This window comes from Acanthopagrus latus, chromosome 12 (assembly GCF_904848185.1).
Source record: "Acanthopagrus latus isolate v.2019 chromosome 12, fAcaLat1.1, whole genome shotgun sequence".
Lineage (NCBI taxonomy): Eukaryota > Metazoa > Chordata > Actinopteri > Spariformes > Sparidae > Acanthopagrus > Acanthopagrus latus.
Window position 1 is genome coordinate 19,820,930 of NC_051050.1, and position 18,141 is coordinate 19,839,070.

The window sequence follows — 18,141 nt, forward strand, 5'->3', positions numbered from 1 at the left end:
AGTGTGTTTTAAAAGCTACGCTGAGAGTCTCTACTGTGTTTTAGTGTAATTTACAAGAAAGTTACTTTTGTCAATGCTTTTTGTTCATTCACTGGGGCACTTTTATTAACTAGATGTCAAAATCATAACAATATCCTGTTAATTTCTCCACACGCAGGGTTTGACCACAAATATCGCACCAGGTCAGAGGATTCTTTTACAGCATGAGTCAGAATTCATATCCAAGCAAAATTTGCAATTGTAACTAAAACATCCCTATCTGAATCGACACGAATCAAATCGAATTCAATCAAATTTGAAATTGAATTGAATCTGAACCTTGTGAATCTTTAGGTAAAGGTGGAAATAACTGAAAACCTGCAACAAAAATCTGCAAATTACAGTGCTGAAAATTTTTCAAACTATCTTCTCACCCTGCACTACTAACGACTCCCTTTGTTGTGATCAGTTGCGTCTGGAGGCCTTGTGTCAGATGTCATCCTTCCTGTCGAAGATGGAGGAAAAGAGCAGCGGGTTCACCGTCTCCCCTCAGTTTCCCGCCTTGTTGCAGTCTGTGCAGCTTCAGTTCCTCTCTGGATGCTTCGCTCTGGGAACGCAAATCATCGGCTCTCACTCTGGAAATAATTACGAGATGCAGCATTACATGGTACAGATAATGATCTTGCTATAATAATGTTAGTGCAGATGTTTATAATCAGTGAAGATGGAAAGAAGTAATGAATTATGTTTTAACTCTATCCCGATGGAAAGAGGAGAAGTGCTGCATACTGTGTTCACTGGTTGTGTTAATTACTCTTCTATACATCTTATCTCAATCCAGTCTGGTACACATTCAGCTTCTATGGATACGCAAAGAGAGCTACAATCTGCAGCCCACACCTTCTACCAGCAGGTGGTGCGTGTCCTTAAACAGAGGGCTGCGATGGAGAGAGAACATCCAGGTTTGCTGATTTTTGTTCCACATTTCACATGAGGTGCCTTGTGCTGCTCCCCGTTGGTTATTTTTCACACAAATGTGGATCTTATTTTGAATGTTGTTGAGCTTTTGTCTTTATTACACCCAGGTTCCTGCCAACACCTCCTCCTAGCCACAATGTTTGCACTTAATTTCTGCTACCAGCCAATTGATCTGGTACTGGTCATCAAATGTGGTATCCTGGAAATCCTCTCCATGCTGACCAGCAACAGCTGTGCACTGATGAACCAGGGCTGGTTTGCAGCCTCTACATCTGGATCCATGCTGCTAAGTGGGGCTGTAAAACTTGCGTGCACTCGTCTGCTTCAGATTCTGACTGTGGCTTCAAGGTGAGGATGAAGAGATTGTAAATATGGTTGAAAATTGAAAACTGACTGAAAGTGTTTGCATTTCTGTAATAAATGATCCTGTGCTCTCAGCTCTTGTGAGGACTTGCTGCCTTTGGAAGTATCCCATGCTCTAATGGAAGTGATGTGTGAGCAGCTCCAAAATATCCTGTATACCTTCCACCAGCAGCAGACAGCAGAGAGAGGAACAACGGAGAGAACAGATCTGGACACTAGCAGCAAGAGTGCAAATCTAATTGGTATTGCAAATTTAACTACCTTAAACTTTACTTTTTACTATGTCCTGTAATTCAGTTTGATAAAATAGATTGTTCTTAAGAGCAGGTGTGACATTTTAAAAGCCTCTTTTTTATAGTCCTTCCCTTTTTACAAACAGTTTCCGTTCTGTTTTTGTTGTTGTAGGAGTCGAAAACAGCAAAGTGGTTGAATCTCAGCTTGCAGACTTCTTGGTGTTTCTGAGGCGTGTGCTGTCATTAAGAGTGATGAAAAGACTTTCTACTTTTGTCAAATGGATTGATCCACTAATGGCCATTATTTCACACAAGTGCTCTTTTGGTGAGACAGTTCAAAACCATAAAATGGCATTAATATTGTTTACAGTAAACAACAGTTCCTTTTTCATTCGCTGCTCACCTCCACTGTCCCATCTTTTTTCAGGATCTCCCTGCTTCCAGAACCTTCGCACTAAGCTTTTGGCCTTCCATGTTTTAGAAAGACTGTTACCTGCTTGTTCTGAGCCTGTTCAAATTCAACAGGTATGATATCAAAAAAATATGAATGAAACATGAAAGTTAAGTAGCTCAAGACGAATTTAAATCATTCAAAATGAAAATGAAACTCTGTTTAAAGTTGTTTGATAATGAATGCGTTTCCTTTTCTCTGTTTTTCAGATTGTAAAACAGCTTTTTCAGCTTTTGTCTTTTTATATGTGGAAAGAACCGCTAGCTGAGAAGAGCCATGAGGAGATGCCAGACAAACACAAGGGGGTAATACAGCTGTATTACATTAATAACACTATGTACTTCTCAGTGTTCTTTACCTTTCATTTTATACTTAATCACATTTTAGGGATCACTGCAAAGAAATTGTGTATATCGGCCGAAATATCGATTACATTTATTTCATTCCCTAATATCAGTATTGGTATCATGCCCAAAAATTGATTATTGGTCACACTCTGAGCAGAGCGTGTTGACAGTGTTTGTGTAATTACTGTCACTGCCAGAGGGAGGAAACAACAGTTCCACACTGCTGGTTTAATTTGTTGGTTTATTTACCCATTGCAATGTCTTAATTTGCCATTTTTTTTTGCAAGTCATCACCACAAACACCCTATTTAAAAAGTAGAAATGTCAAAAGGTGTTGAAGTTTCTTAAAAACTGACAGCAGTGAGTGAATCCAGTGATCCGAGTCTGATTTTTAGGAAAAAGTGAAACTCCTCATGGCAGTGATGAGACTGAAAACAGCAGGGCTACTTGATAGAACAGATGGGCCCGTTCTATGTGGTGGAGGGGGCGTGAGAGGACAGAAAAATAACAACAAATTTAATTAGTGTCAAATTAAGAGGAGCTGGTAATTTATTTACAGTAGACTGACTGCCAGTCAGTCATAATTGTTCATTGTTTTCATACATCTGTAACTCTCTGGTTTTACAATTTTAGGATTTTAGTGGCATTTGTAATTTTAATGAATATTGTGTCTGATTGTGTTGAATAGTGTTGAATAAGCACACATATATTTACATGTATCTTTTTTTTTTTTTTTTTTTTTGCAGAATCTTGGCAGCTATGATGAATGTATTCCCATTGGAGATTTCTCCTTCGACCCACACAAGATAATGTGCTGTTCTTTGGAGAGTGGGAATATTCTCTCCCATGGCTCAGGAGGGAAAGGTTACGGCCTGGCAACCACTGGCATCACATCTGGATGTTTCATATGGAAGGTAAGGACGATGCATTTTTGCAACTGATTTGTGCTGACAGAATATGTTTAATAACTTGATGTATGCCTCACCTCTCTCCTCAGTTCTACATCACCAAAGAGAACAGAGGCAATGAGGGTACATGTGTTGGTGTTTCCCGCTGGCCAGTGAGAGATCACAACCACCATACGACCACTGACATGTGGCTGTATCGTGCCTACAGTGGCAACCTGTACCATGGAGGAGAGCTGGTCCGCACGCTTCCTTCCTTCACACAGGGTGACACCATCACCTGCATCCTGGACATGGAGGCTCACACTATATCATTTGCTAAGAATGACAAGGTCTGACCTGATATTCACTATCAACATTCAGGGGTTTCAATCTTTAATGCCTGATGTGTCTTTCAGTATTCTTAGAGTTGTTTGTGTTTTTCTGCTAGGAGCCAAAGTTGGCATTTGAAGGAGTGGTGGCCTCTGAACTGTACCCTTGTGTGTTGTTCTACAGCAGTAATCCTGGAGAGAAGGTACTAGATATTTTGGACATATAGACTCTTACTGCATAGAGCATCCTGTGCTCTCGTCACCAAATGTTTTAATATAACAAGACCCAGGAACTGCTCATACCCATCTTATGTTACAGTCAACTGACTGCAGGGGGAACGTGAGGAAATAAATAAAACAAGGTCCATATGTTGCTGAGTTCTGTGTAAATGTTATGTCTAACAACAGTGTGTCTGTATTTCTCTCAGGTGGCCCTGCGTGACCTCCAGATGCGAGGTATGCCCAGTAATCTGCTCCCTGGGGAGCCTCTCTGCAGCCCTCGGACCACGGTGCTGCTGGAGTCAACAGTGCAGCTTCTCCGCAGGCTCCATCAGTGTGACCAGTGGGCCCCGCACATCAACCAGTATATCCACACTCACCTGGAGCTCATTGGTCCACTGCTGAGAGAGGATGACTTGGGAAGCCTTGGTCCAGGTCAGCTTTGACAGCAGTCTCTTACAGACGACTTTGTTTGTACATAAACATAAGGAAACTTTATAGAGCAGATACCTGACTGTAATTATTCAACACATGTGTCTTGAGAATGCTAAACTAAGTTGTGTCTTGCTAGCGGACATGGACGTACCTCAAACTTTGATACTGTTTAAGCAGGCTTGCAGTATAAACCCATCAAACTAAAATCCAAATGCATCAATACAAATACACAGATTCAGAGTAAATTCCTGAATCCTCAAACAATTTCATCAACTTAATTCTTGCGATTCTACCCATTATTTTACCAACCTTCCTATCTTAAGTGATACGATACCCTCCCTGTGGCACGCAGTTTAATTTTCTCTTTGGCTAAATCAGGTTTCACATTATCTTTCAATTATGTGGAACTGAAATTAAGTTACTGATGGAGTCTTTTAGCAGTTCCCTGTCAGCCACAACCACAATCCAGCCGGTGTGAAGAACAAGTGGGTGAAAACCACCTGAAAACTGATTTAGTACATCTGAGACTTGAATGTTGCAATGTGACTGTTATAGAGTATCCAGTACATTTGAAAATCAACATTGAAGGCGATAGAGGAAGTTTATGAGGTGTATTATCCTTATAAAGCATACTGTCTTTGTTTGCTTCTTTTGTCTCATATTTTTCTACAGGTCTCTCTTCCGCTCACTTTGAGAAGGATGAGAATGCACGAGACAGAGATGTCGTCAGTGACGAATCAGGGGAAGTGTTGACACATCGACGATCTCTGTCGGATGCCAAGCTGGCTGCTCTTTGCACTGAAGTGTGGCCGGTACTGGCCCTGATTGGAGGAGTCGACAACGGTCTCCGGGCCGGAGGTCTGTGCCTGCACAGGCCCAGCGGGCGCAGGGCAATTCTGCTGGGAGTCCTGAAAGAAGGAAGCTCCCTGGCCAAGCTTCAGTGGGAGGAGGCTGACCTCTCTGTCAGGTATTACAAATACATATTCAAAAGCTCATTTTTTTATTAGAGAATGTGTCTTTGTATGGTTCTTAAATGATGATTCTCATTAACTCCCATTAAACAATTCTTATATTTTTCTTGTCTTGGTCCTTTCAGCATGTTAATAACTCCGTATGATTCTTTTCTGTTAGTGTTTCTTTTTCCTTCTCTGTAATTTGTCTAACATTTTATTTTACTTTCATCATTTACCCCCCTGATCTTTCTTTCTTCTTGCTTCTTCCTCTTCATTCTTACATCCATTAATCCCTGTTGAATCCGTCCTGGTGTCACTCCATGCTGTATCTGTGGGTTCTTCCCATCCTTCCCAATAACTAAGCTCCATGAATTCTTGGTCACCCAGCGACACCCCGATCATCTCGTTGGAGCCCTGCGACATATCCTGCTGCAGTGTCACCCCTCTTGGAGGCCTCAAACCAACAGTGTTGTTAGATCTGATCTATTTGATGGGGCTGCTGGAGGAGCAGGGATGGATTGGGGCTCATCCCGCCCCCAAAAGGAAACAATCAGAGGAGAACATGAAAGAGAGTGAGATGCAGGACGAAGACATGTCTGCTGATGTCAGGTGGCTGACAGAAGACGAAAGGAAGAAGTTTAAGGAGCAAAAGGTTGAGACAGACCCCCTCCCTTCACCCTCTGCAACCAAAGATTCCACAAAGATCATGGACAATCAGGAGTTGCCCTGTCCAGCCCAAACATCCCAAACCTCCAAAGTGGATGCCTTTGCTCTTGAACTGAGAGCAGTTAGAGTCTCATACCTCCTCATTGGGGCTTTGAAATCCCTAACTGTTGTTTTTAGTTGTGAAAAGCTGTCAGATTTGCTGCTAGTGCCTAAACACGACCCTTCCAACTCCTCGATGACTCCCCTGTCCAGCCCAAACCCTGACCAGGGCAAAGCTAGCTCTAAACAGTGGGATGAGAGTGCTGAGCTGAGATCAGTGCTGCAGTATGTGGTGCAGAGCATGGTGAAGTGGGCAGTCAGGCCCTGTCCCATCAAACAGAGCGTGTCTCTAGCGGACCTGGAGAGGGCTCAGGTCATGATCTACAAAGGTGCCATCAGCAGACTACAGGAGGACAAAGAACACAAAGGTATGAAGATTTATCAATTAGACTTAAGATACTTTGATATTTTAGTTTAGAGCTGCAGGCTTGAAACTCTCTCTTTTTACTTTTTACTTAGACATGTTTATTCTCAATTTTAGACCATGTAAAGTCTGTAAAACAAGGAATTAATAAATTAAATAGTGACATGAAGGCATTGCTTAGTCACACACCATGAATATTTTATTATCAGGCATTTGCATTTGAATTACTTGCTTTATATTGGGGCTGCAACTGTTGATTGATTTCTGAATTGATTTATATTTTTAAAATGATGAAAAATCCCTTTCACAATGTACTGGAGGATAAGGAGATGACTTCAATTGTCTTATTTTGTCTGAACAGCAGTCGAAAATAGGACTGTGGACAATTAACCCCTGCTGGTTGGCACCAGAAATACTAGTTGGCTAAATGTATAATATATATTTTTTTTATTAATCCTTGTTCTTAGAGTGATGTGTTCTGCGTATTATTCATTTGTTAATCTCTGAAATAGCGACTCTATCAAGTGAATACTACCAATGCTGTTATTATTGCTTAGCCCATTTAGCTAACACTTCAAAGGCCCTGATATTACTAAGTATTATTATAAATATCATTTTTAGTTTTTGCACCAGTTACCCCTTAAGTGACCTCCCAAGGAACCTGGAATGAGCATCCATCACTTAAGTTGTCAACAGCAGTTAACTGTTGTCTCAGATGTTAACAATTTATTTTTTTAACCTGGTATTTGCATACTTGCAGACTATTCGACTACTCTAAGTCTAAAATTCTTCTTTCGTTAGGAACATCCCTAGTAGAAGATCTAAAGATATTCACTTTACTGTAATTTTTAGACTAGCAAAAGTACCAAGTCTTTACATGGGAGAAACTGGAACAATTGAGCTCTTTATATATATATGTATAAACTCATCCTTAAGGACTTGACACGTGAACTGAAATACTTAAAATCAGCCTTGTTTTGTTGTCTTCAATGTAAAAATAGAGCATAATGATACATATGTGGTTGCCTCTAACTTTTTCTTTCTACTATGTCCTTGCAGAATCTGGCCACCACTCGTCTCAGCCCATTTCCAAGTCCTCCAGCTCTGTTTCCTTGTACAGTGCGGGTTCAGAGGGCACTGCCATCTTCGGCCAATCAAACATTGCCTCCGCCTCTTCCTCCAACACTGACTTGGCATCTTCTCTGCCAACAAACCTGCAGACAGATGGCCTCGATCATTTCAACCCTTTTTTTCCCATCAGCCTCTTGCAGTAAGTATAGAAAGGTTTGGTTGAACTGTTAACGATGTTAGACACAAACATAATAACGAAAGTTGTCATCAGTTCTTATGTTGTTACTGATTACTACAGACTTGTATCGTTTGGCAGCAACAACAGCTTTTCTGAACTCCAGGGAATGGGTGAGTTAGGACGTATAAGACAGAAGAGAGTGAGGATTCTGCCTGCACCTCTTTAACCTACGCTGCAGCTCTGCCTGCTTGTTCTTCTCCTAACCCAGCCGCCAGCTGATAGAGTCAGTGTTATTCCTGCTTTTCAGAGACAAACAAACGGCTCCAGTGCCGTAAAAAAAAAAAGAGAGTTTTGATAAGAATAGCACTGAGCTCTTTGCCAGAGACTCTCTTGAGGCCCATAGCACGTATTGTACCATCGTCTCTGGGTGTGAGTTGATAAGACAACAACAATCACCAGGCTTGACGTTTAGGTTGAAGAAAACTGACTTCAAAGAATACATGCTTTGTTTAATGTATTCAATGTGATTTTAGTGTAACGTCAGGTTAAACACAGCTCACCCTCTGCTTTAAAATGCTTTATATTTCAAATGTTTGTTTGGTCGAGACAGAAAACTGGCCGTGTAGCACCACTTGCACTGTGTTATTACTGTACATACTGTATCTCCACTCCCTCTAGGCACATGGTCTTAACTCGGTTCCCTACGCTTACCGGCCTGGTTAGCACTCCCCCCGTGCTGCACCCTTGCTTCAGCCTGGCCAGCTCTGCTTCTTGTGATGCCTTCACAGAGCAGCAGACTAGCTTCATGGAACCAGGTCCCTGCAGCACACAGGCCAGAAGCAGCCTGGGTAAGAAAATGCGCAGAGACGTTAATAGGCAAAAAGCTGTCAGATGTCAGTCCACAGAAAAGACAAAAAAAATAATCAAATTCAAATGTCTCTCCTTAAAGAGAATAGATTTGCTAATCTTTGCTCTCCTGCAGGTCAGTTCAGTTTTTAACTAACTCTTTCCCCATGCTGCCTTCATACGCAAACATGCTACTAATGACATTCAAAAATCAAGAAGTATCACAAAGAGTGACGTGATTTCTCAGTGGGAAGTGTCTTGTCTCTTGCATGGTCGTTTATCTTCAGCTATCTGTCACAACTGATCTGCTACTCAAAACAGCATGTGTTTTGCTCTGCCGTGGGACAGACACAACATGTAAACTGTTAAATGCATGCTGGACATAGTTTGTGCACTCACATGCTTGAATGGCACCATTTGTTTCATCAGTAGTTATGTTTTTTGAACAGTTCCAGGAAAACTACATTAAAACTCAAGGTCATTTCTCTGACTTTCATTAGAACTAACAATGGTAGTTTCAATCATTCGCTGTGAATATAAAAGCTAAATTTTAGGTTTACTTGACATGGAGTTGCTTTTTTATAGTGACCTAATAAAGCAGGGATAATGGATAAAAAAAAATCAAGAAATTGTGAAAATTATTAATTATTTTGACAAATTTCACTACACATATGACAATTTCACAATGGAGCTGTGGGTTTGTTTTTGTTTTCTGTTTTTTGTGTACTTTTCCTTTTCTCCTCAACCACCAGAGCGGACACAAATGTTTGTCACCAGTCGGTTGCTAGAAATGGGATTCTCTATGAGACATATCTACTGGGCCATGGAGGCAGCAGGTACTGCTTTGTGGAGTGTGTCTGATATCGTTAAATCTGTTGCTTCATGTGCTTTTATATTTTAAACATCTGTCCTTCACCGTGTGCTGCAGCCTTTTGTAGTATTTGGAATACAGAAAAGTCTAAATGCATTATATTTAATATGAGATCGAAGAGTCTTTAGTTATTTTAAGGATGAGCATGATGCTGTTGGCAACGTGATGGTGGAAATCAAATGAGGCCTCCCGGTTGTATGGCACTCTACATGTTGTTCAAAGACCTCAGAAGCCTCAAAACAATCTGTACCTCAGAGAATCCCTTCTGAAGTACTCTTTGGACTCTTTACTCGTGAAGGACACTTTTCTCGTTGGAAAACAAAAATCATCCAAGCCTTTAAAGGTTTTGGCTCAGATTTAGTGCAGATGTGAGTCATGATTTTATGGAGAGTTTTCAGATTTCATTTTCAGTGAATAAAATATAAAAATGATGTGATTTTTTTTTTTTTTGCTGGGATTTGTACCAAACAAGCATAATCCCTTACATCTGGAGAAATTATCTGTAGGCCGGGGGTCTCTGTCGCATAATGCTTCACTTATAATGGTATGTTCTGACTGCTTTTATCAAACAATTGCAGCACCTGTAATTTGGCCACATTGCGATTTTGATAATATTTCAACCAATTGTTCAGCACTACTAAAATTCTTACAACAGCTCATTTGAATTCCATGCAAATTAAATTTTTAATGCAATGGCTTCCCAGACTATGTTTTCTACTGTGGTTAAAGTGCAGAAGTTCTGATTCTTTCCTCACACAGGTTGTGTATTCATTATTGACAAGTAAACGACACAAAGTATGTGAATTCAAATGTACACATTTTATTGTAATGTTTTTAGCATGACCTCTTTTAATCACATAAACCCCCCACATTATTCATAATGTAGTCCTTCCCTCACTTAAGCTGTCACACAGTTCCCACATTCACCCTCCTCACACACTCCCAGCTCAGGCAGTGCACAGAGGCATGATCATCTGGTGCTGGTGTCCGACATGACTTAGCGATGCAGCACTCCATGATCCGTCTTTTCTTTTTGAACTCTGACAGTTCAACTTCCCTGTGGTCCCTCCCAGATGTAGCAGGTGACCTGGACTCTCAAACCATCGAGGTGTTGGCCAGCTGGATGCTCGAGCACCCTCTGACTGAGGAGCAGCAAGTGACTGAGTCATCAAGACCTGAGGGTGCTCCTGACACCCCATCACCAGATGGGCCTGAGACCGTACAATGTCCTGAGCGCTCCATCAGTCAGCCCACTGAAAGGTCAGGAATTTGAGGAAGATACTGACAAATGTGCTGTACTGGCATACAGACAGTAGAATGATGAACTGTGTTCTTTTGTTTGTAGTCTGTTGCCAGGGCTCGACTGGATAGAGAGGGAAAACTTCTTGGACGTCCACCTCACAAGGAACAGACCTCCTCCAGCAAGAAGGCGACGCTCAGGCCCGACTCAGAGGACTTCCTTCCGAAGGGCAGGTCAGAATCACAGCACTGATCCAGGAATTAACTGAGCTGTTTTAGATCAGACATTGTATAAACACTAAAGTCTACAGGCTGGTTTCAGGTTTCCATTATCTGAATGAATCAAACTATGCTGCAACTCATGATAAAATATTTCAATTAAATCTTTTTGATGTTTATTATAGGAGGAAAACATGAATGCCTTAAGTCCTAGTTAAGACATGGTTTCGTGGTTCACTTCAGCCTCTTGTGGTCAAAATGAGTACTACAAAAACATTTTTTGACCTGTTTTCATAGATGGAAATAGATTGTCTTACTTGCTTCTTTGGGCTTCAGTAACTAAAACATTGTATAGTGCATTTTTCAAGTTGAAGCAAAACTTATCTTTCACAGACTTGCCATCGCCCAACCCCCTCCCGCAGCTGTACCAACAGCACACATCAGTCAGCGATTGGCCGGAGCAGGTGGAGTTTCATCCCTACTCTGCAGAGGAGGAGTCAGAGCTGGGCTACATGGATGATCCCTATCATGAAGAAACTTATGAGGACCTGCTCACCCCTTCGTTCTTCAGCTTGGAGAGAGACACACTACAGATAGTGGAGGTGACACAGGAATTGAAAACAATTCTGTTTATGTTTAATATGCGAGTCATGATTTGATCATGCTTTGGTTGAAGCATATATGTCCTTGCCTCTAGAAATATCACAACCCATCTTATTACCCCTATTTTAGGCCGGAGAGGAGCACAGTCAGATGGTGAAGTGTGAGCTATGCAACACCCTTACCCTGCAGTTTAACAATCACATAAAGAAGCGTCACCCGGGTTGTGGTCAGAGTGCTGCGCGGAAGGGTTACGACAGCACCGGGGCGTACGTGGACGTCTGGTTCAAAGGGGAGTGTGGCTCCAACTTCCCCTTCTACCTCCTGTGCACCTCCTGCAGGGAAAAGTATCTGGCTGCAAATCTGAATGACCCATGTTCCAAATATGAGAGGTATAGAAAGCACAGGAAGCAATAGATGCATGCACAATACATATAAAAACCAATAGGGCCTCAAGTGTCTTTTTATTTATCATTGTTTTCTCCCTTTCGTTACAGGGGTAAAGGTCTGACATCAGATTTGATTGGGCAGTTGGACAGCACTTCTGATGGTAGGGAAGGACATGTCATGTCAGAATATAATCTTTAAAATGATTTGACAATGAGTTCTATGATATAAACGCTACGTCTGTTTTCTCAGATGATTGGGAAATGAGCCACCAAGACGAATGTGATACAGACAAGCTGACAGGGCTGGAGGACTTCGGGCTGTTGCTTAGACCGCTGGGGCTGACTGAGAAGAAGCTGGTGCCAGATCCCATTGCCTTCATGGAGGCAGATCCCCTTGGATCCCTGGTTTACAGTTCAGCTGACCCTACAAAAACAGTTGCTCCCAAAGGTATTAATATTTTGTTCTTTTTTTAAGCACTTAAAACTGTCTTAGTATATTTTATATAGAAAAACTGTTTAAGCTAAAATTAATTCTAGAAGATGACACAAATACAAATGATGACCTTTGACATTCGTGCCACTGATGCATGATATGTACAGGTGCAGAACTGAAAGATGAAATAAAAGATGTCCTTGTTAAAGTGCAGCAGCTGTTTCAAAGACAATGTAAATCCTTAAATATGAGACAGCAAGTCATGCATCTATGTTGCATTCATATTGAGAAAAAGCAATGTAAGGATATGTGGAGATTAGAATGAGTCACGTGGAAAAGAAAGTTCCTAATGTGAACAAAATGCACACGTTTGCACCTGTCAACATTAACCCAGCATGCTGATCTTTTAGACAAATTTCAACACATTTTCAGGATTTTAAGACATTTCAAAATTGGTTATCAAAACAGTGTGACACCAAATCCAGCACCCACAACAATAGTTAAAATTCTCTTGTCCAGATAAGTCTAAACATTAACATGACGGCCATGTAAAGAGCATTTAGTTGCATTTACTCAATAGCTCACTGTCCTATCGTTCACGTTGCAATGGATGTTTCTGAAACTTGATCTCTGCTGAAAGATTTAGCCTTCTTGTTGTAACACACACCCACGTTCCCTCTGTGCTTGTTGGCAGCTGGAGAATCCAACCACGGCCAAGCACAGTGACTCACCACTCATCTATCATAGCTTGGCATCTGAAGCACACATACAAAGTACTCCCAGTTGTCCCATTGGATCCAGTGTTTTGACTTCTTTGCATGCCCACACCAGATGGATAAGCGTGGCTTGCTCTAAAAGTGTGAGTTTTGTGAGTATGTAATAGAATACATTAAAGCATGATAGATGACTTTCGATATGTGTCTTTCCTCACAAGGGAACGCCCTCGTTGAGCAGAAGACTTCTCTGAGCCTCGGACAGCAGGCGATGTCACTGAGGGACTCTCATGACAGACTAAAAGCTTTGAGAAGAGTCACCTCCACAGCCCAGATTCTGCTAGCTTACAGCATGGTGATGAGAGCACTGTCTCAAACTGCCTCCAGGTATGTGTGTTTAGAATAAAGTCTTATTGACACATCTTTTTCCAGCAGTTCATTCGGGTTTCACAAGTCTCCTTTTTTCTTCCTCTTCAGCGCATCAGTGTGCAGCCAGTCTAACGGACTAGAGTCTTTGGGTCTGGCAGATATCCGCATCCTGGTTCGTTTAATGACTCTTGCAGCAGGGGGCAGGGCCCACACATGTGTGGAGAGACAGCCAGGTGTGAAGGGGATGGCGGCAGAGCGCAGCAACTCCACCTGTCTCAGCTTCCTCTCCTCAGCCATCGGCAGTGTGGTGTCCCACAGCCCTGCTGCTTACAGACAGCTAGTGGAGATATGCACTCAGGTCAGTTGTCTTTGGTCGATCCAGTAATTTTAAGTACATTACAATAACTGTTACTACCATAGTCCCTTAAAAAGTGACCATGGCATTTATTTACTTCAACTGCAGGGGGTGCTGGGGCTTTATTGGAAGCTGGAATAAATACATGTGGTCATAGTTTAGTAAGACGCCTTTATTTCAAAATCTTGTTCCCTCTTGGCATTTATTTGTTCATTCGACCACACACACTCGTAGGCCATTGTTAGAGACTCACCTATTGTTTGAGAAAATAAGATATGTCACTTTTAAATCACATGATATCATATTTGTTCTTGATAACAATTAATTTGAGATGTTTTTTCATGTACAACACTAAATTACACTTATTACTGGTTTTAAAGAAATATTGAACTGTGAACAACTGTTTACTGCTAGAAAATTGTTGCAAAGTCTAAAAATCAAGTCTCCTTCCAATATTACTTCTTTTAGGACTTGATGGCAGCAGCTACAGGAGTGAACATAGGGGCAATCAGTGACCCTCAGCAGAGAGGATATCTAAACTCCAATCTAACAGCCCAGGCAGCCCAGCAACAGAAGGACTACATTGATCAGACGCCCCCCACATTCCTGGTCACACAAAGTCTGGTGTCCCTGCTCACTGAGAAGGGCCTTCACTGGTACAGCTCAGACAGAGCTGAACATGAGGCTAATGGTAAGGAAAAGTTCTTTGTGTCATTAGGTGTAATGATTAATTAGTGTTTGAAGTCCCCGTTTTTTTGTTGTTCACAGTGGCTCTCTGCATATTTTTCTGTTTGACCTAGATTCAGGAAACAAAGGGGTGTCCTCTTCATCCTTGCCTCCTTCCCCTTTACCCCACCTGAGTTCCAGAGTGGGTCCCCTGGAGCTGGCTAATGCGTTGGCAGCATGTGTCCTGTCTGCCAGGCTGACCAGTAAACACCGCCAGTGGGCAGCACAGCAGCTGGTGCAGGCCTTGGCTGCCACAGGAAGGGATAGTCCCAGTCGGCCCCAGACCTACAGCGACCTGGCGGGAGATTTGCGCAAATGTCCTCTCAAAAGGCTGGAGGGACATTACAACAAGGTGAGGGACTCATCAGTTGTGTAATCTGCAGTGGTTTGTTTCTTTTATCCTTTTTTGCTGTAACCTCACTGACCAAACATTTTTTCCTTTGTCCTCACTACAGATTGAGATTTTTTTTCCTTAAAAAAAAATTCAAGTTCAAAACTCGAATAACTTAAAACCAGGGCCATATATTATCCACATGAACATATTTAACGTTTATTTCCTCCCCCAAAAACAGCGATCCAGCAGTTTGAAATGTAACTTGACAATACAACAATTTCTAATCGCAGCTCTAACCATAACTGTGGGTAGCAGTAAGTAGTGGAAAAAGAAAATAATGCCTGTAAAACATCCGGCAAACTGGATGAAGTCTTGTATTTCACACCCCATCATGAGAGGTGAAGTTAAAAGAAGCCTTCATTATTTCTGTTCTGTTGTTTTCAGGTGACCAGCTGTTCCTGGAACAGTGATCAGAATCTGCTGGCTACGTGCTCTCAGGACAAGGTGGTGCAGCTATGGAGCATCAGCCAGAACAATGTGGAGTTACAGACCACCTTCTCCTGTATTACCAGGTTACGTACGCTTGTTTCTGTTGTGTTTTGTTCAGTGAGGCTTTTACTATTTATTGTTGGTGATGATTTGCCCATCATGCCTGGTGTGCTTAAGTTTATTATAGTTACCCTATGGTATGAGGCAAGGTTAGTGACTCACTGCCAAAATGTTTATTTTATCAAAAAAAATATCTGTGTTTTTCTAGATGTAGCAACATTCCTAGATATTTCTGAGAATATTTTATCCACACTCTTACTGAACTGCTATTATGTTTTAACTTCTCCTTCCTCTGACTTTCTCCCTTTTTAGTAAGACAGATAGATCAAGCAGTGAGAGGGCCGGTAGATGTCATCACATGTCTCCTGTGTACTGGAGCACAGGGGGCAACTTTCTGGCTGCTCCAGAGAACAAACACATAAACATCATGAACATCAGAGGTAAAAACACACAATTTGATCAAAAGGGGACTTAAAGGGGTTGTAAGGTGCTTAATAATTCAGATTAGTTTCAACAAGCCAAACATTTCTGTGACTTAACAGGATCTCACTGTCATGTGGAGGCTCAGCTGTCTCGAGTCACAGCCCTCTGCTGGGCACAGGCCTTCAGCTTGTGGGTTCTCGACCAGTCGGTGCCCAGTAAGAACAGACCTGCTGAGAGCCTGTTGGTGGGACGGCTGGATGGCTCCCTCTGCTGGCTGCAGGTCACAATGCAGGAAATCGATCTGCATGTTAAGAGCACCGAACTCACCCACTGCCAAAGGAGCGAGGGTGAGGAGTTTAAATATTTCTCATGAAACGTACCAGCAGAAATTCTCACTTGCAACTCATGTTTATTATAGGCTCTTAGTGTGAATGTGTAGGATCATTTGCGTCATCATATTTAATGTTGCCAGTATTCTTTTTGAGCCAATTGTCATGACTCCTTGGAGCTGCTGTAGCTTCATATTTTTTAGCGTTCAGATGTGAGAGTCGCATTGATCTTTTCATTTGCTTTCTTTCTGAGAGTCACATGAGGTGTGTCTTTCAGAATATTGAACCATCTGTTTATGAAACTGTTCTCCTCTGATCTGTCCTAGCTCCCCAGTGTGTCGCCTGGCACACTGAGGACAAACCTTTTGCTGCAGGCTACCCTGATGGAAAGATCCTCTTGGCCTCAACTGAGACATATGAGAATGAGCAGCCTGTAGTGCTGTGTGTCTTCCAGGTTTGTTTTCAAAATGCACTCATTTTAATAGCAGTATGCTGAAGAACTTGGGGAAAAAAAACACAATCTTATGCACTTCATACCCTTGTCAGTCCACATATGGGACTTTTCTTATCGACTACTCCACTCTTACTGCCCTCTCTGTACAGGACGCTGTGAGCTCTCTAAAATGGGACCCCACAGGTCACTTGCTGCTGTGCTTGGGGAGGTCAGAGGTGGTGAAGATACTGGGACGCTCTTCGGGCATATGGGTGACGCTCCACACTCTCATTCACAACAGCACTGTTAACGTCGCCGAATGGTGCCCACTTGCTGGCAGAGCACCTGATCCCAGACTGATGTTGGCTGCGTGAGTTTACATAACCTAATCTCCTACTTGACATCAAACACTTTAATAACTCTACAGAACAAAGAGGAAGATGTTTGATTTGTTCTGATACATTGATTTGAAGATCCTTTATATATATGTTTTATCCAAGACTCTCATAAATTCTCTCCTTGTTTCTTTAGAGGTTGTCAGAATGGCTCTGTTCATGTCTGGACGCTGCCACAGGGGGGCACTGTGGTATCTCTGCCCAACATTTTGAACAGCCCCCTGAGCCAGGATAAAAGCTCTGATGTCAAGGTCAGTTTGGGTCTGCTGCTCTGGTTCTACTGATATCTCAAAATTTTGTCATAACGAAATCTATTCATCTGTTCCTTTCATCTGGTTTTGGCAAGTCGTGCCCCTGGTGTCAGCTCATGTATATCAACTAGTTCTCTTTCTTTCTACAGCAGGAGAGTGCAAAGTGTGTGTTTGTACTTCACGGCCACATCACAGCAGTGAAGTCGCTCTCATTTTGCTCCAGTGGACTGGCTCTGGTCTCTGGAGGGATTGGGGGATTGCTCAACATCTGGTCCTTACAGGTCAGCACACATCATTCACTGTTGCTTCCACTTCCCAACTAACAGTACCAGTCAATTTTACTATATTGTGTGTTACTCGAATATAAATCTGTCTCATTTAATTTTCATCTTGCAGGATGGTTCAGTCGCACAGACTGTTACAGGTTTGGGTTCAGTTGTCAATACTACCTGGATACCAAACTTGGGTGTGGCTGCCTGCTTCGGAAGGTCGAAGGTAATTTGGATCACATTAAGCTTTAACTTCTATCAAACATTAGTGGAATAGTTTGTCATTTTCGGAAAGGCTCCATTTTTTTTCTTGTTAGTTTTGAAGATCCATACAATTCTCAGATCTGTGCTTTCAATAATGATCCACAGCCACGAGACAGTCATCTTAGCTTAGCACAAATATTAGAAGTAAGGGGAAACTGCCACAACGTCACACATCAGTTCTTACTATATATGGATATTGTGCTAATTATTCAGCTTAAGGTGCTTAATGATTTTATTTTATCTTTGATCATAACCAGACTAGGTTGTTTTTTGTTTTTTGTTTTTTTTTCCTGTGTCCATTTTTTGTGCCAAACTAAACTTCCATTTGATCTGATAAATTAATTACCCATATACATTTTCTTGTGTCCCTTAACAGTCCTGTTCTCTCATTGTTTCTTTCCCAGGATGTTTTGTTGATCTGCTGCACCCCAGACTGGATCAGTCAGAATCACGTGCTGGCTTCCTGCCGTATGGTCCTCAGAAGCCAGAATATCCTGGGTCTAAATCGGGCACCTTGTTTGGCCGTCTTCCTGGAAAGGCTGCCCTTGCTGTTGCAGGACCAGTACAGCTATGAGCGGGTCA

General features: G+C 42.0%; 1 protein-coding gene across 12 annotated transcripts in view; it reads left to right on the forward strand.

Annotated features, from left to right (window-relative positions):
- The window catches only part of LOC119029585 (probable E3 ubiquitin-protein ligase HERC1), a 41,316-nt gene that overhangs the window by 15,289 nt on the left and 7,886 nt on the right, over window positions 1-18,141 (forward strand). For 5 of the 12 annotated variants that reach the window (XM_037116507.1, XM_037116503.1, XM_037116506.1 and 2 more), the window contains exons 28-63: window positions 449-646; window positions 821-941; window positions 1,065-1,305; window positions 1,396-1,562; window positions 1,726-1,878; window positions 1,981-2,078; window positions 2,214-2,309; window positions 3,098-3,265; window positions 3,349-3,588; window positions 3,687-3,770; window positions 3,996-4,221; window positions 4,894-5,188; window positions 5,538-6,307; window positions 7,363-7,573; window positions 8,231-8,400; window positions 8,502-8,534; window positions 9,151-9,234; window positions 10,343-10,529; window positions 10,615-10,742; window positions 11,121-11,329; window positions 11,460-11,719; window positions 11,825-11,877; window positions 11,967-12,164; window positions 13,084-13,249; window positions 13,340-13,589; window positions 14,055-14,277; window positions 14,387-14,664; window positions 15,091-15,218; window positions 15,508-15,635; window positions 15,738-15,965; window positions 16,274-16,401; window positions 16,551-16,750; window positions 16,912-17,026; window positions 17,176-17,307; window positions 17,423-17,521; window positions 17,964-18,137. In XM_037116507.1, the coding sequence (XP_036972402.1) occupies window positions 449-646; window positions 821-941; window positions 1,065-1,305; window positions 1,396-1,562; window positions 1,726-1,878; window positions 1,981-2,078; window positions 2,214-2,309; window positions 3,098-3,265; window positions 3,349-3,588; window positions 3,687-3,770; window positions 3,996-4,221; window positions 4,894-5,188; window positions 5,538-6,307; window positions 7,363-7,573; window positions 8,231-8,400; window positions 8,502-8,534; window positions 9,151-9,234; window positions 10,343-10,529; window positions 10,615-10,742; window positions 11,121-11,329; window positions 11,460-11,719; window positions 11,825-11,877; window positions 11,967-12,164; window positions 13,084-13,249; window positions 13,340-13,589; window positions 14,055-14,277; window positions 14,387-14,664; window positions 15,091-15,218; window positions 15,508-15,635; window positions 15,738-15,965; window positions 16,274-16,401; window positions 16,551-16,750; window positions 16,912-17,026; window positions 17,176-17,307; window positions 17,423-17,521; window positions 17,964-18,137 (6,639 nt within the window). The remainder of the gene's footprint in view (window positions 1-448; window positions 647-820; window positions 942-1,064; window positions 1,306-1,395; window positions 1,563-1,725; window positions 1,879-1,980; window positions 2,079-2,213; window positions 2,310-3,097; window positions 3,266-3,348; window positions 3,589-3,686; window positions 3,771-3,995; window positions 4,222-4,893; window positions 5,189-5,537; window positions 6,308-7,362; window positions 7,574-8,230; window positions 8,401-8,501; window positions 8,535-9,150; window positions 9,235-10,342; window positions 10,530-10,614; window positions 10,743-11,120; window positions 11,330-11,459; window positions 11,720-11,824; window positions 11,878-11,966; window positions 12,165-13,083; window positions 13,250-13,339; window positions 13,590-14,054; window positions 14,278-14,386; window positions 14,665-15,090; window positions 15,219-15,507; window positions 15,636-15,737; window positions 15,966-16,273; window positions 16,402-16,550; window positions 16,751-16,911; window positions 17,027-17,175; window positions 17,308-17,422; window positions 17,522-17,963; window positions 18,138-18,141) is intronic. The other 7 variants (XM_037116510.1, XM_037116511.1, XM_037116515.1 and 4 more) reach the window with 5 other exon arrangements.